A 24342-nucleotide genomic window follows, 5' to 3' on the forward strand; every position below is an offset into this window, starting at 1 on the left:
AATAAAAATGAATTCATTTTAAAGCTGTTAAGTGATATTCATAATGTGACATATATAAACATACAGGTTTGTATATTAATGTAAGCTTTATCACTACATTATGGAGAATGTTGAGAAAAATAAAGCTGAAAACATAAATGCTCAGATGTACTGATGTGGAAAAGGAATATTTTCAACAAAATTCACTGTCCAGGGTTAATGGTTCACCTCCATTTTTGGACTGGATGCCTGAATGTAGAGCGGATTATAAATAAATCTCATCTAAGAAGGTGACTGTGTTTTCGCATGTGCATTTTTGGCATTCGCATGAAGCAAGAGCACTCAGTCAGATGTATATTCACACAGGATGATGCAAGTTAAAGTAAGGATGTGTTTATTATTTCAACTCGGTGAAACAAGAAAGATCCTCTTCTTATTCCCAGGCTTCATAAATCTGCTGTTATTTATTTGATGTGGTCAGAAGACAGGAGAGCAACAGAGATAACAGGACTGGAGTCGGAGAGAGGACGCAACTGCGGTATACAGCGTATTAAGGCAAATATATTTATATATATATATATATAAACATACAGGTTTGTAAGCTTTATCACTACATAAAGTAGTGATAAAACAAAAAAAAAACACTTTACTGCACAATTCACCAGCTGCAGAATTCTTGTTAGTCTAAAATAAGTAGCATTTCAAAAAAGAAGAAGAAATCTCATGTTTTTTGAACAATAACAATTTTTGTTGTTAACCTGTTGCTAAGAGATCAGTGTGTTTACTGGTAACCAAGTTCCACAAAGTAAACTTCAGATTTTTACTTTTGCAAAATGTACTAGGTGTAAATGTCTTGTGTCTAATCAGGTAAGCATTATTTCAAAAGAGCTTATGTTTTATAAACTATATAACTTATTAATTTGGTTTTAAGAGATAAACGTTTTCTACTGGTAACGAACTGCCACAAAGTATAAATCGAGATTTTTACTTTTGTGTTGAATGTGTGTTTAAAATATTTACCACTAATGACAAAAAAATATTAACTTTTCTGCAAAATTCACCAACTGCACAATTCTTGTTAGTGTAAAATAAGTAGCATTTCAAAAAAGAAGAAGAAATCTCATGTTTTTTGAACAATAACAATTTTTGTTGTTAACCTGTTGCTAAGAGATCAGTGTGTTTACTGGTAACCAAGTTCCACAAAGTAAACTTAAGATTTTCACTTTAGCAAAATTTGCCAACTGTAAATTTCTTGTGTCTAAGCAGATAAGCAGTATTTTGAAAGAGCTTATGTTTTATAAACAATATTACTTATTATTAATTTGGTGTTAAGAGATGAGTGGGTTTTTTTCTGGTAACGAACTGGCACTAATTATAGATCAAGATTTTTATTTTTGTGTTGAATGTCTGTTGAGTCATTTATATATATATATATATATATATATATATATATATATAGATAGATAGATAGATAGATAGATAGATAGATAGATAGATAGATAGATAGATAGATAGATAGATAGATAGATAGATAGATAGATAGATAGATAGATAGATAGATAGATAGATAGATAGATAGATAGATAGATAGATGGGTTCAGATGCAGATCAGCAGTGTCACTTGTGCAAGTGGTCATCATCTTTCCAGGAGACGCTCTGTCCCCACTGCATAGGTCTGAACCCCCTCAGTCAAATCATCAACCCGAGCCATCCCGTCCTTCCAAACAGACTCCAGGATGGTGGCTCATGGGATCCTCTCGGTCAGAGCTGTCATGCACTCCCACAACGTGTCACCGACGTCAATCTGCCCCCAACCCCGACGGTGAGGCATCTGCTCTGGGAGTGCAGCGCTGCTGTGGACCTGTGGGCAAGGAGAAAAACATACAGAGCTACCAAGAACACAGCCACAAAGAAGAATCACCTGCGCCTCTTTGGACGAAGGAGGCTGCACTCCACGGACAGAGGTCCCAGCAGCGGCGGCCTGGCTCTCTGGGTGAGGCAGGCAGGAAGGAGCAACGAGGGGGGGATCCCCCTCTGATCACCATTGCTGTTTGGAAGAACGAGACGGCTCCAAACTTCAACAAGACTGGCTACGTATACTGACTCAAGAATGGGGCCACCATAAGTCACCTCCTCTACATGGATAGCATCAGGCTGTACGCTAAGAGCAGCGAGAAATCGACTCACTGATCCACACCACCAGGATCTACGGCACTGACACTGGGATGTCATTTGGACTAGAGAAGTGTGGCGGATGGTTACAAAGAGAGGGAAGGTCGTCCACACAGAAGGTCATCACTCCCAGAAGGAACAATAGCAGACTTCTCCGCTTTACCTACTTTCCAGATGGAAAATCTGCGCTTTCTTGTTAGGTTTTGAACGGACACTTATCTGTACCTTCACTGACTGGACTAATGAAAATTTTTTTGTGGGGTTTCCTAGAAAACACAAGAAATTGGGTAGCTTAATTATGATCATTCTTAGTTGTTTGACTCCTAAGGATGTTTAAGAGTTTCGAAATTCATTTTAATTCAATTTAAAATGAACTTTAATGTGTGTAAAGACTCATGTGTTGTCTCTGCCTGGCAGAGCTTTCCATCCAGAACTGCTTCATGATTGATTTTCTTCTGAGTTGTGCACAATTCATAAATAAACCTGATTGAGTGATTTTACCTCAACAGTGCTTGGTAATAGTTTTTTTTTTCCACAACAATGGACAAAAACATTAAAGGCTCTCAAGTAAAAGATGTGCCAGTTTCAGCTAATGTTGGACCCATGAGCCCATGCTAACATTAGCATATTGCATACTGCAAAGACTTTTATGTGTCATCTTTTTAAAGAAAAATCAACCTGTAACCATATATGCGAGTAGTAAAGGCATACATGACACATGAAAATATACTGAAGACGAATAACTCACCTTTAAAGAAGCTCTGTGTCTTCCAGTGTGCAAGTCCACAAACGTTCTGGAAGCTTCCCGCACTTTCCAGCTCATGCACACCGCTGAGCTGAAGCATTCACTCCAGTAACAAAAATGGTCAAATCCAGTTTACTCAAAATAACGTAGTGTTGTGCTTTTCTCAGGCCAAACATGTACATTACTCACATTATTTGAGTTGAATAAACAATTTAGTGAGATTTGGGTAAAGCATAATTCAAGTAAGAGTAGGTATTGCCTCAGTCAAGATACTGCGCAGAACCTCCAGCTCCACCTCCAGTTTATCCAGATCTTCTACCAGGCCTCTGGTAGAAGATCTGGATAAACAAAAGTTATTTTTTTCATCAGACAAGGTGAATTTGCCCTTCATGATACTTTAATCCACACATACAAGCCAATGCCTGTTCGTTTTCTTTTTTTGTGAGAGCTTTACTTTCAACATTTTCTTCAAATGAAGCTCCTGCAGTCTCCATTTCTCCTGAGCTGTGTGGTTTGTCCTGTAAAGTCCAAGCATCTAGGTCCCCTGTGGGCCTCTCTCTGCATCTAAACTCCATAATGGTGAGCCAAAACCTGAGGAGGCAAAGGTGATGAAACATCCCTTTTCGCCAGGCCGAAAGAGCAAAAAGGAGCGGATCTAAAAGCGATTATGCATGACACGCAGAATGAAGCATGATGAGCCATCGTTCAGGACTTGCTCTCAAAATTTCACCGCAGACATGTAGAGTGTGCTTCTCTTTTAACTTCTTCATTTTTCATTATTTGTTTCTTCTGCCTTCACATTCCCCCACTCAACAGATGCCATAGTTTTGAATACGCTTTGGCCAATTGATCTCATTTCTACGTTATGATGGGGGCGACACATCTTTTGATCGGCCAGCGTGTCTGAAGTAGAGGTTGATGGGATCGTTGTTGGAAAAGGGGAAAAGGATTATGAGGGCCGGAAAGCCTGAACGACGACGTGTTTAGGGGAAGGTTTGGAGGCGAGGGAGGAAAATTAAAAAAGGAAGAGGGCGAAATTGGGACAATCCCAAGAAACTGAACAAAGACTTGGGCAAGGAAAGACGAGAGTTGATCGTAATACAAAGCGGACGAAGAGGAGTGATCAGTGACCCCTTATAGGGGCTGTAGTCCTCCATTAAACCTCATTTCCATAATGTTTCTCATGGCCCCATTAGAGAAAAGCAGAGGTATTGTTTTGTATTATTCTGGTTTCTAGTTTGGTCTAATGAAGTGCAGGTGTGGCCAATTTTCTATGAAACCACTAAGATTTTTGCCTAGTTGGGCTGGACAGCACGAAACAAAAAATATTAAACACTAAAATTTACCTGAAGAATTTGATGCTGCTTCCTTTCACTTCTTTCTTTCTCTTTCTTTCTTTCTTTCTTTCTTTTTTTGACCCTTTGACGACATTACGTCACACCATTCAGCGGCCCGCATCATCGCTCTCAGCAGCAGGAACACCTGTTCGACCGGAACAGACACCTGTACGCTAAAGACGCCTCACTTCCTGTTGAGAGCAGCAGCACAGTGAGAATACTCCACCCAGACCTGGGATGAAAACAGAGAGGAGGGGAAAAGAGGATTGCAGCGCCGCATTTGCGCAGATAATCTTCTGAACGAGGCAGGGCGAAGAGAAAAGTAGGAGTTCTGTTAACAAAATGAAGGAGAAAGAGGTGGGGAGGGGGGAAAAAGAGCATCATCGAAGATTAACTCTGAAAGGCTCCTGCTACCCAACCAGGTCAGATGAATAAAGAGGTTTTAACCTAATTTCTCACATCCACATGCGCTCTGTACCCTGCGTGACCGACGGGAGACGCTGTGAGGCGATGACAGCAATCCAGTATTCCAACATGGAAAAGGAATGCAATAACGTAAAGAAAAAGCAGCTGAATCTATACGCTCAAATGAATATTATTGGTGCATCGTGATCTAAGATGTCCTCCATTTTCACTCAGTTTTCAATAATTACGTTTCTGGAGTGAAAACCGGTGAAAAAGCAAATGAAAATGTGCTGCGTTTGAGCAGGAGTCATGACTCATCACATGGAGAAATGATGGTGGCAGCACAGCAAGAGAAAAAAAACAACAAAACAAGCAAGTTTCAGTAGTTTGTACTGACCCCTCCTGGACAGGGTGGAGAATTACACACAGAAACAAGGTGTAACAAACAAAACTTAAAATGCTTCATTTCACTGTAATGGGATGATGTCAAGCTGAAAAGAAAGAAGGTATGAGTATCACAGCTGTTAACCCTTTGAGCATTGTGAAAGGTTGGAGCGAACAGAGAAAGTTCAGTTTACAGCTTTTATTCAGCAGAACTGCGCAGCAAAGCAGCCATAAAAATATCAATCTGTTACGTTTAGAAAGCATTTAAATGGAAGTGAACAGTTTTGTCGTTAACTTTAGAGGGTGAAAAAAGAAACTCCTGAAAGGATTTTAAAAAGTTTATGATGTCATCATCTCTGACAAGAGTCCCAGTCTTTGAAAGCTAAACAGACACACAGCATGACAGATCAGTCATCACACTGTTTAATGTCAATTTGCTAAAAAAACCCACCAGTCATAGCTCCAGCAGATTTAGTCAAATCTGTTTACCCTCGCAATGAAGGAGTGAGATCATGCTACTGTAACTAAAGGTGAATTTAAAGGGGCGGTATCATGGGCTTTCCAGGCTCATCTTGCCATTTTAGAGCACAATGAAGTAACTGTTATCTTCAATTGTTATAAAAAGGCTGCATTTCATTGAGAAGTAGATAGCATAGTCGATGAGCTGCTCCACCAGATGTTTGCTAATTGCTGCTGGCTAGTCTGAAGGAGCTCAGTGGGGCGTTGTGGTTGAGGGCTCCTCTGTGAGGTGGAAACTTGGAAACTGCAGCTCTGAGGAGGAGCTGAGCCTTGAAGGCGGACCTAGGTTCAACCAGGCCATTTTGTGCGTTTTCCACAGCTGAATGGTTGCCACGGGAGATTAGAGGATTTCTCAAACATGAATGGAAAAAAAAATCAGAGCAACACTACAGGTATGTTTTGATGATACAATAAAATTATGACATGATTTAAAGCTAAAAAAAAAAAAGAACTTTACAAAATACTGCCCTTTTAAATGATTTGTATCCATAATGCACATGTCAGACTGAAATGACCAAACAAATGTAACATGGTTTTATGTTAATTATGATGCTAAGAGGTTGGTCGTAAACCCATCGGGTTTATAAATGTTACGAGTATTTAAAATCTGAATCCTAGAAGAGATAATCTTTGGGATGTCAGTGTCAGTCTTTCACAGATCAGAACCTGAATGTCTGAGCCAAAGAAAGTGTATCATGTGCAGTTTCAGTATTTTTATTAGGCGAAATAGAACACTTATGGAGAAACACTCAGCTTATCTGAATGCAGAACCGTCTAGTCCATCCATTTATTTCAGTCACTTTTATATGCAGCATTACCTGGAACAAAAGACGTAGTTGGTTGTCGTACAAATGTCATTCAGAACGTCGACGTCTGATGAACAACGCAGAAAACAGTCAAAAGTGAAACTTCTCTATGAATCCTATGCAAAAAAAAAAGATGTCTCTGCCACTTTTCAGACACTCCAGAAATAAAAATCTAACCATTCAAGTAGAGACCTTTGAAGAAAAAAAGGCTGAATTCTGATTCCTACAATTAAATGCTGATAAACAAAAAAAGCAGCAACTTTTGCTTTTCTATACTCAAAACCAAAACTTCCCTACGTTTCATTCACAACATAAAAATCCGACTTCCAAAGTTAGAAATACAGATGTTTTAGAGCAGAGTGCGTTTCTAAGCAGCGTGAAGAGAATTTTTTATTATTCCCTTCACACTCGTCTCCAGTCGAGTCATTTGCAGAAAGCAGAATAACATTTTACAAGCTACATTACCTGTGGCGCTTCCCGAAAGCAAACATTTTCCACTCCAGTCGACATTTCAGCACATTGCCCTGCACACATCTCCTACCCGGGGCACATTCTCCATTTGAATAGAGAGAGAGAGAGATTCTCTTCACACTGTGAGATGGAATACAAAAAGCTGCTGATGGGGTTTAGTGTGTGCAGTTCAGGTCAAAGGTTAATTTTCACTTCTAATTGGCATGACAAGGAACTGCAGCAAAGGATGTTTGAAAAACAGGAATCGAGTTTCAAACGTTTTGATTTACCATAGATTTTCTGTGAAAGGTTAAAGAAATATATTTGTTTAACCCGTCATTAGAAGGACCGTACTTAGTCGTCAAAAAAAGGCAGTGGTTTAATTTGTGGCTACATATTTGTAGCTCTACATATCACAAAGTATCTGCAGGGTCTACCAAGTCAAATTTAAGACAGACATTTTTAATGCTGCCATGGATGAAATTTAAGACAAAAAACAAACAATAAAAAAAGGATAAGTACAGGGGATAGTTGGACCAAATTTGGTGTTAAAAATTAACTTTCATTTTGTGTTGACATTCATAGAGAAAAAAAGGGACACTAAGAAATGTTTTCTAAAAATAGTCAAAGAAAAGACATACAGTATGGACTGAAATGTAGTGGGTCGAGGATGGAGCCCTGAGGAGCCCCTCAGGTGAGAGGAGCTGGGCAGGAACTACTGAGAACAAACGGTTGATCATTTTTAAAGTGCTTCAAGGATTTTATTTTCTACTAAAGCTACTATAAAGAACCTCTTGTTCCCTATTTTAATTCAGGTAACTAGTAGTCGGATTTTCATGAAACAAAAATGCTTTAATGGAGACCTGGAAGGAGTAGTTCAACTGTACCAAATGGAAACTTTGACAAAAGCTGAACAGATATGAACACAACATTATTATTATTATTTTACTGAAAAGGAAGAACAGATTGTCTGATGAAGGTTGGAGCTGCCTTTAGCTACTGAAATCTAACAACCAGCTTAGCATTCAAGTTCATGACTCTTTTAGAGTCAGACAGGACCTGGGATTGCAACCAACGGGCCGGAGTTGTGCTCCGTTTTTTTGTTGGTGATGATGTCCTGTAAAGTGACGGGCGCCGGCTCATTATTGTCCCTCCGAGGAGCGTGAAGCAAGTCCACCACGGCGCAGGCGGGCTTCAGACGCCTGCGTCTTAGCGCCCGTTTCTCTGCTCGGGTTTTCACCGGAGGGAGCCCGTCGCAGATCCTAGAGCAGGCCGACGTGAGACCGCAGAAAGACGGGTCGTCGGACTGAGAGGACCCCTCGGAGCTTCCCTCCGACGGCGAGTCTCTGAACACAGGCTGGAGCAAATGTTTTATGAGCGGCGCGGCGTGCGCGGTGACGTCTCCGCGGCTACGTCCAACGGCTCCGTTGCACAGTTCAGGAGCGGACTGGAAACATGGTTTCAGCGTCTCCACCCGGTCCAGAGGTTTCAGCTTACGCCGCCGCCTCTGTGTGTGGCGAGGAGAGAAGAAGAAGATTAGTGTTTGTGCTTAAGTTACATTTTTATGTAGCAATGGAATTGATTTTCACACACCTTTCTGTTCGCTGGACAAAGACTGCTGTTTTCCTCGGCGTGTAGCATTCCTTTTAACAAAATAAGAAATCTCTCTTTATAATCTGGCAATTAATACATTCTCCTGGTTGCATAATGTCATATAATAATGGTTTCTGCAGGTTTCACTGACTCAAATTTAAGGCTTAAGATCTTTTTTAAAACCACAAATGGAATTTAAGACCTTTATCTCCTCTAAAAGGTATGAACTTCATCTAGCCAACTGGGAATACATTTGCATTTATTCATCTAAGAAGCTAGCTAGCTAGCAATGGTATGCTAGCAATGACTTACCAGTAGCCTCAAAAGCCCTGTGAGAAAAAAAATTACATGTAGAACATACGAGATTAAACAGTCCTGCCAAGACAAAATTTCAGACCTGTGGTTAACGTATTTAAGGCCAACTTACATTTTTTAAATGGATTTAATACATTTTAAGGCCTTAATTATAGATATATGAATTTAAGACTTTTGAAGACCTTTTTAAAACCACAAATTGAATTTAAAACCTTTTTCTCCAAAAAGATGTATGAACTTTGTCCAGCCAACTGGCAATACATTTGCACTTATCCATTACAGAAACTAAAAAGCTTGCTAACTAGCTAGCGAGGGTGTGCTAGCAGTGACTTACCAGTAGCCTCAAAAGCCCTGTGAGAAAAGAAATTACATATAGAACATACGAGATTAAATAGTCCTGCCAAGACAATTGGCAGAATATGTGATTAACGTATTTAAAGCCAAATTACAAAGGAATTTAAGACCTTATAAGGTCTTAGTTTTAGGCCTTATAATGAATTTAAACCTTTTTAGGGTGCGTTATAACCCTGATAATCTCACCTTCAGCGTCGGGCAACTGAAAGGTCTCAGAGTTTATGAGTGGATAAGATGCCCTCCTTTTCAATCCCATCTCATCGCAGGGAGGATACAGCCTGTTGTGCAGACAGAGAAGTCATGGTTGAAACAGAAGCATACAGTAAGCACATCACCTTAAAAACAGAGTTTTGCATTCAATCTCACAACGCTACACTTTTTAAGTGTAATAAAAATCCATGGCAGTTTGAAATGAAATGAGCACAAGCGTCTTCGGCCTATTTAAATCACTTATGGACGCCTTCAAATGAGAATCATATGTTAGGCTCATAATCGACATTGTACTCGTTCATTGTACCTTTCGGGACTGCAGTAGGTGGGACTTTTGGTGCTGGGTGGTTCCGGATCCGCAGTGGGAGGAACGATGATGCGGAAGTGGTTGACGCACAGCAAAATGCCGAGACACACACACAACACGAGAGAGAGCAGCAGGTAACTCTGCCTGTCGGACACCTGGAAGACACCGGCAAGAAGCAAATCGGTCGCAAAGAGGAAGCAATAATATTCCACGCACTTTACAAACACGGAGAAAATGCGTTAGATGTGAGTGAATTTGTCTGGAATATCTGGAAAATCTGTCTTTCTGCATCCCAACCTGGCAAATTGAACTGACTAACTGTCCTCAGTTGTACCAGGTTAGTAAAGCTGTGATTGCAGATGAAGGCTTAGTGCCGGCGGCGCTGCGTCTACCTCATTCTGCAGCTGGCTGACTCGGACAGACAGGTTGAGAACCAGCTGAGTCACGTTCTCCAGCTGACCCTGCAGCAACTGAATGGATTCAGTCTGACGCAGGTCCTATAACAAGACCATTAAAAAAAAAAAAAAAAGAAACAAAAACACAATGAACAAACACCCTGGAATCATAACCAGCAATATGCACATTTCAAATCAATCTATAAGAAAGGCAGAGAGGACGCCAGAAATGATGCTTTTGTGCTTTTAAGACTCGGTAAAAAGAAGTGTTCCTAACCCCTAACCCTAACCCACTGCAAACAGACCTACAGAAAGATCCTTACAGCAGGGTGTCGGCAGGGGTCACCGATTCAAATTTAGCATATTTTAAGACCATTATGAATGAAATTTAAGACCTGCTGTAACACAACAGACACCTATAGAAGAAAATCACATCGTCTTAACTCTTGCAGCGCCAAGCTTTTTCATACAGAAAGCACCAACCTTCGTATGAGTTGGCAACAGAAGTAAGTCAATAATAAATATCATCCACCCATGACAGATGCAAAAAAGCGACGTAGCAAGAGTATATTAGCAGCTAGTCACTGGAAGGTAAAGGAATGGTCAACTACAAACCGCAGAGTGACAATAAGTAGTGTGGTGTTTAAGATGGACATGAACCTGCATGTCATCTGCAAAAAAAGGGAAGGAAATTATGTTTTCTAAAAAGTGAGTGAAAGAAAACAGAAATGATACAGATTTAAAAGCAGTGGCCCTAGCATGTAGCCCTGAGGAACATAAACTCCTGATAAACCACCATTTGTCAGGTAAAATCAGATCCTAAAGTTTTAAGGTGTAAATAACTCCCAAATCAACTTTTTTTTTTTTTTTTTTGCTGATAAACTGTTGAAATAGGTTATTTAGGGTTCTTTATGTTTCTGTGCAAATTTTGACATTTTCAGGCAAGTTTGCTTAGGATCTATAACCGTTTTGCTGCCGGCCTCTGGTTGATTGGTGCCTATGCAGTTGAATTTTCCTATTCCCTCCAGCAGTTCAGTTTGGTACAACTTTGTCACAGCCCTGCGTTCAGGTCTAGAACCATCTCACTCCGTCTCTGTCTGGCCAGCTGGTCTTTGCTAGCCTTTGCTTACCTGCTCCTCTGCTATTCTGGATGTGTTTTGGAGTTTAATGATGGTTTTGTTGAAAGCTCTTTGCATCTCCTCCATCTGCTTTCGGTACCTTGAATTACAAACAAATGAAGTTTTAAAACCCCTCTGATGCTTCAGAGATGAGAATTGCAGAACAGCCTCTTGTAGAGTCACCTCTGGCTAAGCTGTTCCAGGTAGCGCCCGCTAAGGGACATGTTCACCTCCAGCGCCTTGATCCGGTTGTTCAGTCTCATGAAGACCGACTCCTTCTGGCTGGATCCGTGCACCTGGTTTCCGTTTTGCTCCGTACCGTTAAAGGGCTCTGCGTAAATGTCTAAAAGAGACGATGAGGTAGGAGAAGTGCTGGTCGGAACAGAAGGACGAAACAGCTGGTCTTGGCCCCCCGATGGAACTGGAAATTCCTCCGCCGGGTCGTCCATTTTGGCGTCAGTGACGGGACTGGGGGCGGGTTCGGGTTCTGTGGTCATGTCAGCTGCCTTAGGGGGAACCTCAGACGAGGTAGGGAGACTCTCCAGCGGCTCAACCTGGTTCTTTGAAGAAGCGGATGAGGAAACTGGAGTCTGATTGAGGTCATCCTGAGTTTTGTTGGAGGCTCTGGTTTCCTCCTGTGCCGACTCAACATTGGGTTTTTCCTCTGTTGGATCGTCATCTGCTGAGACGCTGGGTTTCACCTCCGCAGAGCTGCCGCTGAGAGAGCGCGAAGGCTCGACGAGTTTCTCCTCTGTGGACACGTCCTGGCTCTTTTCAGGCCCCGACTCGTACTTTGGTTCCTCAGAGGAGACGTCTGGCGTTTCTACGACAGGTGTGGCTTTGGCAGATGAAGACTCGGTGGCGCTAGGTGTGGGGAGGATCAGGATCTGACTGGGCTCCAGGTCGTTGTGCTCGGACACGGATCCCTCTGGGTTCTCTGAAGGCGGTGCCACCTCTGCGTCCATCGCGTCTCGATCTGGCTGCAGCTCAGAGTCTGGATCTTTCTCGTCGGACCAATCCGCCTCGCCGGGATGAGGCCGAGGCTCGGGTTGGGCAGAGGAGGAGGGCGGGGTCGGGGGTGTCACAATAGAGGGGATTGTTTCAACTATGTCCACTGTTTGGCAAGTCCTCTTTCTGGACAGGGAAGCTGAACACTGCTGCAGGAGAAACTCCTGGAAAGAAGAGGTGCAGGAACAAAAGGAAGAACGCACAGGGCAGTATTCTAGGCTTTCTTCATCCTGTTCCTGTTGATCCTTTTTGTCGTCTTCCAGCTCCTCCTCCTTGTCAAGGAGAATGATTGTGGAGGCGATCGATTCTTCCTCTTCTTTCCCCAAGGGAATGACGATTTTCTCCTCCACTAGGGGGAGCTTTTCTTCACAGTTGTCAGGAGTTGATGTGTCTGGAGCAGATGAGTCGGTTAAACCCTGCATGTCTGCAGCGTCTGGACTGGAAACACATCATGAAGAGGAAAACCATTCTACATTAGATACAGCAACATGAAGGCACAGAGTAGAGGACTTCAATGATAAAAACACTTCACAGTCATCATGAAATATCAATAGAGTATACCAGGGAACTGTCCTTGTAGTATAAAGGCAAGCGATAAAAGTTTTTATCCACCTTAAACATTTTTGTTAATTCTTCAGCCTTTTCTATTGGGATCCATGTCATAGACTGCCACAATATGTTGCATATTTGTGAAGTTATTACATTTTTGAGTCAGTCAGATTTCAGTATGTTTTCACACCTGACAGTCTGCTACACTTGGTGCTATTGGGGACCAAAGTTGCAACATTTGTTGCATTTTCAGCTGCTGCGGCTCACCAGCACAGCACCGTGTCAAACCAATCAAATCCTTTGAAAATCCTGGTTCTCCTCCCTCACTTGAGGCGTCGCTGCAACAGGAACCGCTGATCATTTGATTTTGGTTCCCAATAGTCCAGCCTACTGGACTATCAGGTGAGAAAACACCAGAAGTCTAGACTTTGACTGGGCCATTCTACCATGATGATGCTCCGTATTCTAGGACTGTGGCAGGTTCTTACACAGACACGAGGTCAGTGGTCGTAGTTTCCGTGGCAGCTTCAGGTTGTTGGGATTGTTCCGTTATGTTCACATCTTGAGATGAAAGGTTGCCTTGGAAAAACAAGAGAGGCGTTAATAATAACCAGCTGTAACCATGACGTCACTTACTGACACACAGGAAGAAGATTCATAGTGTGCTGAACATCATAGATATCCGTTTTAGTTAGAGGGAAGCAGAACGGATAAAGTCAGTAGAGATCTTGTTTATACCTGTTGTCTCCTGATTACCTCCAAGGACAACAGCAATGTCCTTCACCATGTTGAAAATGGCATCTGAGGAAACAAAAAACCCAAACGCTACAGTTACCAGATGCTGCAGCACGAAGCTGTGAGCTCTTATTAACGAGATGTAAACCATTAATACAAATATTGAGTTGATTCAAGACCTTTTGCTGATCCAATCAGATTCTTGGACTTGTCTTCTCCAGGCACACTTCCAGGAGGATAATCTGAAATGAGGACTCAAAGCTCAATGAGATTTAAAATAAATAATTAATTTAATAAAACATTTTACAAAACCAAAAATACTCATAATTAAACAAGTGATTTTTTTTAAATTATGCATTGTTGTTTTTTTTATTATTATAATAAAAAATTTGAAAATTTGGTTTCTTCCCAATATTTAACAAAAAAGTGTAACTAACAGACAGCGACTGTAATCAGCTCTCTGTCCAGTCATGGCGAATCATTTACTAGTACTTGTAGTAACAGAGGAAGATGAAATTATCTCATTTACTGTATACTATTGATGCACTGATCCACGTTTCTTCATTTCCGATACAAGTATCGGCCGATACCGATCCGATACAGAAAAACATCACTGAACTGACTTAAAACGCTTCTTTTTTTTCACAGCCATAAATGTAATGAATTACAAATTTATGTGATGCACCAGTAAACCAATAGGTGGTCAAACATGGAAAACAACAGAACTTTAATTTGTGTAGTCAGTGCAATTAGGAGTAAAACAGCCAATGTAAAGTAAACTGACCAAAACAACAGGTTGACTACTTTGGTCAAACGTAAAAAAAAAAACAAAAAAAAAAACAGACTGCAACAAATCTTTCTTCTAATTGTTCAGAAAGTGCAATTAGGAATCCTAAATAAAACGTACAGTAAATAAAGTGTGACGTCGCTCAGATTACAAAGCATAAAATTAATAGATGTATAGATCTGCCTTCATGGATACTGATATTAATATCAGATCTATGCATCTCTGCTATCCAGTAAATGTTTAAGTATGCATAGAATTGTTTGTTAATTTTTATTTTAAATTAAGACAAAAAAACAAAAAAAACAAACAAAGTTCCCAATGGATTGTGTGGACAGTCTGATCCCACCTAGATCATCGTCCTGATCTTCTGGTCTCTCTGGAGGATCAGCGATCTCGTATTCTTCCACCATGCTTGTTCCAAACACCCTGACAAAATAAAATTTAAAAAAGCAAATCGAACCATTTCTAATGCAAGAGAGGAAGCGGCCTCCAGTAAGCATGTAATTAAGGAAAATGGCTTTACTAATGTTCAGCTCACCAGAATATATACCTGCAAACACTTGAGAAACAACAGTCTACTTCCTTCCTCTGAACTATTGTAATCAATATTTAATGTAAACCTCCACTACAGGTGGATTTATGTTCACACATTCAAAAGGTGGGAAATGAAGTACACCCATATATTTACAGAAAACCACGGTAAGCAGAGGTGTGATAAAGGAGATTAAAAATACGTTCTGTGAACTGAGTTCAGGTTATTCAGTATGAAACTAGCAGGTCTTTGGAAAACGTTCTTCAAGCTCAGGAAGAAGTTTCTATTAGTTAGTAACAAGTTCATCCTAAATAGAGGAATTTGTAAATGTGTACAATATCAAACAGAGAAGAAACTTCAGCTATACAACTTCTAATACATGCTTGTTTTTATATTTGTCTTGTTTTTTTAAAAGCATCCAATTAGGGCTATGTTGTGTGTTGCAGCTGTGAATGTGTTGCTCTTTGTTGAGTCTGTACACTCATGCATAACGTTAACGATTAATCGATTATGTAAATAGTGATCACCTAACTTAGTAATCAATTCATCACGATTAATCATTTCAAACCTACTCCCAATGTTTGTTGTTTCTTTCTTATTCTTCCTGCTAACACTAATCTGAAAGCTGACGTACCTTATGAGACTAAGGGGACAGAAATGTTCCGAACCGAAGTGAGAGAGCAGTTCCACCTAAAAAACCCAGAAACACAGATTATCCTTTAGATTATCTGGTAAAGACACCCGGAGCAAATCAGAAATGTCTGACTTGGCTTTGCTGAGAAATCAAAGAAATTGCAGCGAACAAACTGGCTGGAGTGATTCAGAAGACATGACAGATGATGTGTTTGATTAGAATGGCTTTAGGAAATACTAGCTAAGATTTCATTCTAGTAAATGATTCGTTTACTAGGATGGAAGTCAGACAATCATCCTGTCGATGATGAGAACAGCGTGCGCTACAAGAAGATCAGGCTAACCTTTATGTACTTGGTGAACATCTGAGGCGAGAGAAAAGAGAAGGGGAAAAAAAGGAGAAAAAGATTAAGGATATATAGGCATGCTTACAAACAGGACGACATAAAGAGCTCAGCTCTAATGAATAACAGCAGGTGAAGCGATGCCACTGGTTCACCGCGAGAGACCAAGCCACAAAGCATGCTTTTAGAAAAATGTGCAATACAAGCAACACATAGAGACAGATAACTGCTCATCAGAAGCAAATAAAATATCTTATAGAAAATTCAAAAGTGGCCATTTAAAGATATTTAACATGAATTATTGCAAATAATAGAGAATCTATTGGGATTTTTTACTGTTGAAGTTTGACAGCAGTTCTGCTCACCTTCACGTATTTAGCATAAAGATGCTCGTCCAATGGGAAGCTCTGGACTGTGCGTTCGTCCCTGGCGTGAAAGGTTCCCAGCTTTGACCACTTATTGGTCGGGTATCTGCAAACGTTCATTCATATGACACAAGTTACCCTGACGATACACAAGACTGAAGGCCAACAGCCACAATCTGGTGTTACAGTAACTATGTAAATATGTAAGGATTTAAAATCTGATGATGTCCAAACATTACTTGTTTTTTTTTTTTTTTACAAGAATGAAAAATGAGGTAGTGATAAAATTCCTGTCTGATTTTTAGCTTTACTGATACAATGAATACAGAATGCAAAAGTTTTAATTTAAAGAGAATTAGAGTAAAGATGATTTACTACAAATGCACGTCGCACTTTTCAGATTGTAATGAAAAAAATTCTCTGCTCTTTAGTTTAAAAAAAAATGTCTTAAAATTACGAGAATAAAGTTGTTTTAGTGTGAAACTTTCCCTGTAATACAAGAGTGTTTGCATAATCGCTTTAAAGTCCTGCTACTGACAATAATTTGATGATGTGTTAAAAGATTATTTAGTTGTTTCACCTAAACCAAAGCAGAACTTTGCAACATGCTCAACATTCCTCATTTCAATTTTGTTATTTTTTGAGTTCTTATGAAATTAATACTTCATACTCCTAATATTGGGACTGTATTGTTGTAATATTATGACTTTATTCTTAGCCTGGTCTATTCTATTGGCCTGAATTCACAGTCCAAATAAATGGAAGTTGTGAAAAATAAATCAATTTTTAAAAAGTTGGCTAGTTCAGAGTGACGACGGGGCGACCTGACGTCACTCTGGTGATGTGAGGTCACCCTGTCAGGGCGACATCACTCTGATGTCAGGGCGACCTGACATCACTCTGAACTATGAAAATCCAAGTTGCGCAACGGTGAAGGAAAAAAAAAAACATGGAGATATTCCAAAACTTAAGTTTTCAAAGACCAAGAATTTGATTTGGTTCAACATTGGGGTTGAAAAGCAATGAAACATGAAAAATGATTGCTATTATTATATTACCGATCGCTGATAGAGACGAGAAAGTCTTTAGGGGTGGAGGAGAAAAGCTCAAAATTAGCAATGTCCAACTGCTTCAACTGGATGGGCTCACAGAGCTCAATAATGAACCTGAGCAACAGAGAAACAGAGATAAAAACAATAAAACACATTTAGAACGATATTCAGGTGGAGAATGAAAACACACATAGTAACTGAATGCAGGGCAACAAACCAGATTTTAGTGCTGCAGGGGTTCAACATGTACAAGTCCATGTTCTCCTTCAAAATGGCCGACGTGCTCTGTGGAAAACGTTAGCAGACGTCAGATTGATTTACCTTCTTTAAAGTGAAAGAGTGCAACAATGTGTTGACATCTGAGTGGAAACCATGAAATAATTGACAAAGTACCTTCGCTTCGGGGTTAGCACCGAGTAACTTGGCCCCACACTCTACCGAGGCGTAGTTATGGAAGTTCTTCTGGACTTTTTTCACCATATGAGACCCTCCGTTGTTAGAGGTGTGAGTGGACAGAGCTACTGAGGGGAGGAGAAGAAAAAAAAACTGATTTAATCTGAAAAATCTCCCAATTTGAAGTGAACCACTTAAGAGTGTCGATCGTACTCTTCTCTTTCTCCACTTCCATCATCTTCCGCTTCCACTCGTCAAACGTGGGGATGTCCTCGGGGTCTTTGCTGCTCGCAGTGGAATCTGTGTCGGCGCCGACAGGGGAGCTCAAGTCCTGCCACAGATAATGAGGAAACGAGAGCTGGGACACCTCCTCTGACGGAGCGGAAAAAAAAAAAAAGAAGCAGCTCGTCTGATCGCCTCACCTGCTCTTTCAGCGATACGTTGGCTTCCAGATGCTTACTGCTGGGAGGACTCAGAGGGGGGGCCACTTCGGCTTTCGTACCTGTGGTGTGCGCGTTGGAGGTGTTCTCCAGCACTATTGGAGGGCTGCTGAGGGAAAACCAGCGTTTATCACTGCTTAAAAGACAAATAATAACAGTAATCCCTCACGGTTTGTCACAGCTGGGGATGCAAGTATCAGATTAATGGTTTACTGGAGGAAAAGGAGATCCAATCGATTTACAAATAACTAGGCCTGTGATGATAACAAATTTTGCTGGACGATTAATTGTCTAAAAAATTATTGCGATAAACGATAATATTGTTTCAAGACCTTTTGACACTGATTTACTGGAAATTACTAATAATGCATGTAATTTCCTACCATAGATAGATACACTTTATTTTCAAACGAACACATAACACTGGAAATAATAAACTAAATAAACAAAACAACCAAAGACAAAAATAAAATGGATTCTCAGTCTCCATTAACAAAAAACGTACTTGAATAAAAACTAAACATAAAGCCAAAGTGGAAATAAATACTGCATTAAACCAAAAGAGCGCAGATTATGACGTCTGTATACTATATTACCCTTCAGTAATCACGAGATTTAAATAGAGAAGATGGGCACATCCGGCCAACTGATGCAGTAGTTCATACTACACGATTTTTTTGCCCCTATTTTCTCCTTATGACAATCTTAGATCGTTGGCCGATCTAAGATTCTTAACTGATCATCCTGCAGTGTGTGGTGTGTTATGGTAGATTGTCTGGCCGCTCTGATCTAAATCGGGGGTTTTCCCCAACTGGGAGCTTAAAGCTGAATGTGACAGGTAGCCAATCAGAAAGTGCAGATTCTCCTCCTGCTTTCTGAGGGGAAATTATGAGGGGAATCCCAAACAGCTGACACAGCGCAACCTGAAGTCCAGCAGACATCGGAGATGATATGTGGAAACAACATTAATATTTATTCAACGTTTCGTTCAAAGAATATAGAAATGACAAGGGGAGGAACTGGAGCCAAATTGCTACCGCAGTTGATAAACCCGGTAAGTTTTCAGCTGTTCTTCGTTAACGTGACATAAATAGGTTATAATGATTTTCATTCAGTCAGGACTTTACGCTGACTCTAGCCACATGCATCACAGGTAGATTCTAGTAAAGCATTGATTAATGCCTGGTTTTAAAATTAGTTAACTGGACTTGTAGCCATTATTTTGTGCCCATATGGCTGGACACCACACGGCACGACGAACCCGATCGAACCGTTATACCCAGGATTTCTGTCGGCTAATGTGTCTCTCAGGTTTTGAAAATGGGCCGACAACTCGTGCAGTGTGCGCTGGACTTTACACTAAGGAAATAGGAAGGGAGGGTCAGTGAAGAACACCGGAGTTGAGCCTTTTTTCATTCAGTGTCATCAAGAGAAAGAAAAAAGGCAGGAAGAGACGATAAAGCCGACAATTAAAATGAGGTTGATAGGTTTAATTTGTCGTGCGATTAATTGATTTATCGTTTATCGCGACAGGCCTACAAATAACAACCTTCTTTTGGCTTTTTCTGTTTATTTGGTCAGTATTTAATGCAGGACAAAAAATTGTTAAACTATAATGATGTGTTTATTTTTTCTTAAGTCAGAATATCATAAAAAACTTTATTTTACAGAAAGACGACATGAGAGAAAACGGCCACTCAACTAATCATTAGTTGATTGATTTTATCAACCGACTTTAGATGAACTCATTAATCGACTTGCATCACTAATCACAACTTTTAATAAGCATTTTTTAGCTCTCTGTAACTGAACCAACCTGTCATCGTATGGGTTGTCCTCCTCTTCTTCTTCACAGTCAACTGGAAGCAGGTCGAAGTCGGTGACCTCAGGTGCAGCTGCTTCAGATCCGTCACTTCAGGCAATTAAACAAAACATTTTTACATTTTTAGCAGGAAACATTAAACGCAAACAAAGGCAAATATTTGCATGGAGTGCAGCGGTGGCGGCGGCCTGCCTGCTTGTGGCGTCCATGCGAACACTGTTTACGTTGGGGTCGTCTTTGTATGGAGCAGAAATAACAGACAGGGAGTTTGTAGGTGGCGGTTCAGAGTCCGGCTCTTCGGATCCAGATGTTTCTGCCTGTTGACGTTCTGAGCTCTGCTCGGGTTCTGGACGTCGCCTGTCTTCCTCCGGCTCCGCTTCTGCGGTCGGCCCATCTGATCCGACGGCCTAATGGAAAGTCGGAGACACTCGGGTGAGATCCCGGATCGCAGCTGAGAGGCTGATTTATGAGACACTTAGGAGCGCTGAATGTTCTGGGAGAATTCAATACACACAGAGACGGGTTTGCTTACTGACGCCATCTTGGTGTTTGGAAGCAGTGAGGATTTACTGGGATTTCTGATTTTTTTTCTCCCCCCCTGTATTTAGGTCGGCGTCTTAATACGGCATGTTAGGGTCATTGTAGATAGAAAAAATATGAAGTACATTTTTGTCAAAAACTTCTGAGATTTTAAGATTAATCTCAGAAATTTGCTAGAAAAAAAACTCAGAAATGTCTGAGTTTCAAAAGTCGAAATATTTTGACTTTTTAAACTCAGACATTTCCAAGTTTTTCTGGAAGATTTCTGAAAATAATCTCAAAATTTCAACCTTTTTTGTCTAGCAAAAAACTTTACAGACATGGAAATTTCCTGTTTTTTTTTTTTTTTTTCCACGAAAATTATTGAGACTTTTTGGTGGAAATTAACCTTAGCTGAAAAAACTGCTGTTTTTTGGGGGTGAGGGGTTTAAGATTATTATACAAAAAAACATTTATTACTTGTTTTTTTAGGTAACTGTATGGTTGTGACTTCATGGCACAAATGTTAGATTGTGTTATTGTGATATAAACAAATCAGATTAAGGAATTAAGAATGGCTGAACAGGAAAACAACATATGTACTAAATAAATGAACCAAATGTTCACAAATAGAATTCAGTAATAAGTTACACCATTATCACACAACCCAAATACTTCAGATATCCTCATCAATTTAAAGTGTGCGGAGTATTTTATTTTTTGGTCCGTTTCTCCTACCTCAGCATTTTCCACTTCCTGTGTCAGCTGTTCTCCGTTATGCTGATGATCTCCAGACAGCTTCCCATTTTCAGGTAAGCTCCAGTTATCTTCATTCTAAAACAGCAGAAAGAAAGAAGGAAAAAACACATTTACTCTCAAATACATACAGATATATAGATATAAGGATTTTACAAAAAAATAAAGTGATGGCGTTTAAACAGAAGAATCTGAGACGGGATCAATTACTTTAACGATGCGTCAGACACAAAATATTATGAAATCAACTGAAAAAATACACAAAGTTGCAGGTGTTTCCGCTCGGGTTGAAACAATTAATCACAATTCATCGATTATCAAAAATAATCCTCAACTAATTTAGTAATCGATTAATCGTTAACTGGAGTACATGGACTCAAAAAAGGTCATTTTCTGAAAAAACCTACAACATATTCAGAGCAGTAACTAAGCCAAAACTGTACAAAAATTGTACACATTTTGCATTTAAGATACAAAAAGAAAAGAGAATTTTGTCTGTAAATAGATTTCAGCCAAACATCTTCAAGAAGAATAGTTTTAGCTTTGCCTGGTTCAGATTTACTAAAGTATAATATTTATTTTCTTATTTTTAAAAAAGGAATTGAATTGTTTATACATTTGCATCTTTTAATGTATTTCAAATATTGTTTTAAAACATTCTAAATGGTAAAAGCAATAAAAAAAATCTGTAAAATGAGGCATTTGAAAATAAAAAAAAATCTGATTTAACGATTATTCGTCAGAAAAATCAATTACTTAAATAATCATGAATTGCAGCCCTACTTTCGCCAGAACATTTATAATATTTTAGATTATTTCAACATCACACATTTATAGAGCGTTACCTTCTCATTTGGGTCTGGATCCCCTGACTCCTCCGTCGACTGGAAGTCCTGGGAGGATGCATGACTCTGAGCCTCTGGCTGTGGCTCCGTGGATCCCACGGAGCAGCTACTGCAGTAGAAGAGAATCCGCGCCATAATAATGATACTGTGTCACCTTGAAGGGTAACCTCATAATGCGCTGATAAAACTGTATAAAAACTCAGGTATTCGGCACGGAAAACTAAACTGATATCATCTGTAAAAATGAAAAACAACAGTTGAAAGACAAACCTCAGAAAACAGAAAGACTTCACTAACAAACTGTCCAAATGAATCGTTTTACTATTATCTGTATCCTTATATGGTCTTCTGGGTGGTCCAGCTGTTAGTACTATCGCCTTGCACTAGTGAGTCATCTCTGTCCTGCCTCTTATTAAGAGTAGAGATAAGACTTTTAGTTTTAGGAGTTATGACAGGAGACAAAACTTTAATGGACCCTGGAGACTGATGAGACATTTAAAATATCAACACACTTTGAAATAATACCAGTTTGTCCATCAGTGAATCTGATCTTTGCGTGTCCTGATAATTCTCGTAATAAACGATGCTATTGTCATTTTGATGCCATTTTCAGGTAATATATTGATAGTGACATAGTGATACAAGTTTGCCCTAACAGACAATAAACTTTAATATTCTAATTCTTTGTTTACAGTCAAATATGTTGGACTAGGTCGTACTGTGGAAACGTACAATCATTACGTATTCTTACTTCTATTGGGGTGATGATAATAATAATAACACTACTATGTACATTATACAGCAGCAGTCTGAGCCATTAAGTAGTCTATTTACATGTATTTATTTAAAAACAATTCAGATAATTTATGTACTTCTTAAAAAATTATCGTGGCTTGTAGACAATCCATTTTAATATAGCTATAAAAAGGAACGTTGGGACATGCAATATTCATGAAGTGGTCTACTCAAACTCAATAGCAAAAAGTAGAAAACTACTTCTGCTGCTAGTTTCAAAACAGAGCAACAAATAAACAATAAATGTAAAAAATATATTAATTTGGTTCAAATTGATAAATTAGCTATTGTTCACATTAACCAAATAAATCACATTTATTATTATCACATTAATACATAATACGGTGACTAAGGGAGCACCAGATATTTACTGACAACATAAACTAAAACTGCTATTTACCGAGGAACAAAATTTAACTAAGAATATCCAAAACAGTCATGGCCACAAAGATTTCTACAGAAATGTTTATACTAGTAAAATATTGCGTCATCCTTCCCGCTTTTTGACTAAGCAGTCAGTGGTTGATATGCTGTAATTAACCTTTAATATCATGGGTGGGACACGTTCTTATCCCGCATATACTATCTCTGTTGGCATAATGAGTTCTGTCAGAAGTTCATATTCCCAACAACTACAGGCTTTTTAATCTTTTTGACAGGAGGGACAAAAAAAAAAAAGCCACTAACCGGTCAGCTGGTGAACCAAATCTGCCTCTTATAGACTGATATGAGATATAAAGAAACTGTTATTACTCATGCAGAGAAAACTGTAGGGTTTGTTAAGAAAGCTACCATTGTAGTCCTCAAATAGATTTGAAATTTGAATAATTTATAAACGTACCAAGACGTTAGCGACTGTACAACATATTCCTATGCCTACTTGTTGATGGAGTATTGTTAATTCAACCTCAGTCAGCGGCGAAAGCTACCTCATCCCAACAGGTCAGAAGTCAGCCAGGTGCCACATCACAACATAACGTCAGGGCTAGCTAGCTAGCTAGCTGCTGCTATACGAGTGTATTACGGTTTGAACACGGCATATTAGCAGTCAATTACTTTGTTAGTCCTCTTCTATACGGCAAAATGCCAGCAAAAACAAATGTTTTTAAACATGACAGGTGGTTAAAAAACTAATTTAAAAACTCACCAAAAGAGTACAGCTATACATAGCCACACTGACACACTTCGCCACAACAGTTGTGTCATCTTCATCCCTGTCCTGCCGGGACAGACATCGTCGCCGCAAACAAAGAAACGTTTATCCTTTTAGTCTGTGGCTTCTTCAGCTGTGTAAAATATAAAATCACCCGATATGCTCGGTTTACGTCCCTGACATGTAACAGTCGCACTGGTTAACTGTGATGCTAGCCGCAGTTTTCTCAAACACAACCTCTTCTTGACAGTCAGTGCGACTCGACGTCCAACAGACCAATGAAAACGCAGCGTCGCCGTTGCGCAGTTCAAACGCCGGGAGCGCTCGTTTTCTACACGCTCGCTGGCAGGTCTTGTGAGAAATTCTGTTCCCCTGTGAAAATCTGTTCCCCCTGTGTCGGGAGCGCGCATTGCAGCCAGAGAAGTGGATTCGGCGGATCTGACCATTTTCACGGCGCTTCTGATCGATTTCTCGGTAAAAACTACTCATATAATCATGTCAGTGTTGTAACTTTCAGTTTAATCG

At 39.8% G+C, this 24342-nt stretch overlaps 1 protein-coding gene across 8 annotated transcripts; it reads right to left on the reverse strand.

The window, feature by feature from the left end:
• Nucleotides 1-6239: 6239 nt before the first annotated feature.
• Nucleotides 6240-24098, reverse strand: LOC106919038 (SUN domain-containing ossification factor). 8 transcript variants are annotated; one of them, XR_015765912.1, is made up of 26 exons: nucleotides 23812-24098; nucleotides 21870-21978; nucleotides 21007-21102; nucleotides 19942-20156; nucleotides 19744-19839; nucleotides 17910-18036; nucleotides 17701-17818; nucleotides 17488-17615; nucleotides 17312-17379; nucleotides 17101-17208; nucleotides 16043-16148; nucleotides 15678-15698; nucleotides 15335-15390; nucleotides 14515-14594; nucleotides 13561-13623; nucleotides 13385-13447; nucleotides 13135-13225; nucleotides 11273-12535; nucleotides 11102-11189; nucleotides 9969-10073; nucleotides 9577-9731; nucleotides 9246-9337; nucleotides 9040-9056; nucleotides 8703-8719; nucleotides 8391-8440; nucleotides 8267-8304 (listed from the first exon to the last, which is right to left on the reverse strand). XR_015765912.1 is itself a non-coding variant. In XM_088014959.1 (25 exons), exons 1-25 carry the CDS (start codon nucleotides 23874-23876, stop codon nucleotides 8286-8288), a joined length of 3399 nt encoding a protein of 1132 aa, XP_087871085.1. In that variant the 5' UTR covers nucleotides 23877-24098; the 3' UTR covers nucleotides 8150-8285. The 8 variants fall into 8 exon arrangements, 7 of the variants coding, with proteins under 7 accessions (XP_014844665.2, XP_014844664.2, XP_014844663.2 ...); XM_088014959.1 differs by lacking the exon at nucleotides 9040-9056 and having other exon boundaries at nucleotides 8150-8304; XM_014989179.2 differs by lacking the exons at nucleotides 8703-8719; nucleotides 9040-9056 and having other exon boundaries at nucleotides 6240-8304; nucleotides 17910-18033; nucleotides 23812-24094.
• Between the last annotated feature and the right edge of the window lie 244 nt (nucleotides 24099-24342).

This window comes from Poecilia mexicana, unplaced genomic scaffold, assembly GCF_051168715.1.
Source record: "Poecilia mexicana isolate PSO_F unplaced genomic scaffold, ASM5116871v1 scaffold_17, whole genome shotgun sequence".
Lineage (NCBI taxonomy): Eukaryota > Metazoa > Chordata > Actinopteri > Cyprinodontiformes > Poeciliidae > Poecilia > Poecilia mexicana.

Bases quoted from the DNA above. Each gene is read 5' to 3' on its own strand.
- LOC106919038 (XM_014989177.2), bottom strand. From the start codon at position 23,876: ATGAAGATGACACAACTGTTGTGGCGAAGTGTGTCAGTGTGGCTATGT. The intron at 15,391-15,677 runs GTTAGCCTGATC...TGGGTTTTTTAG, and splicing joins TGTTCACCAAGTACATAAAG to GTGGAACTGCTCTCTCACTT. The intron at 14,595-15,334 runs GTACGTCAGCTT...TTATTTTGTCAG, and splicing joins TGTCCCCTTAGTCTCATAAG to GGTGTTTGGAACAAGCATGG.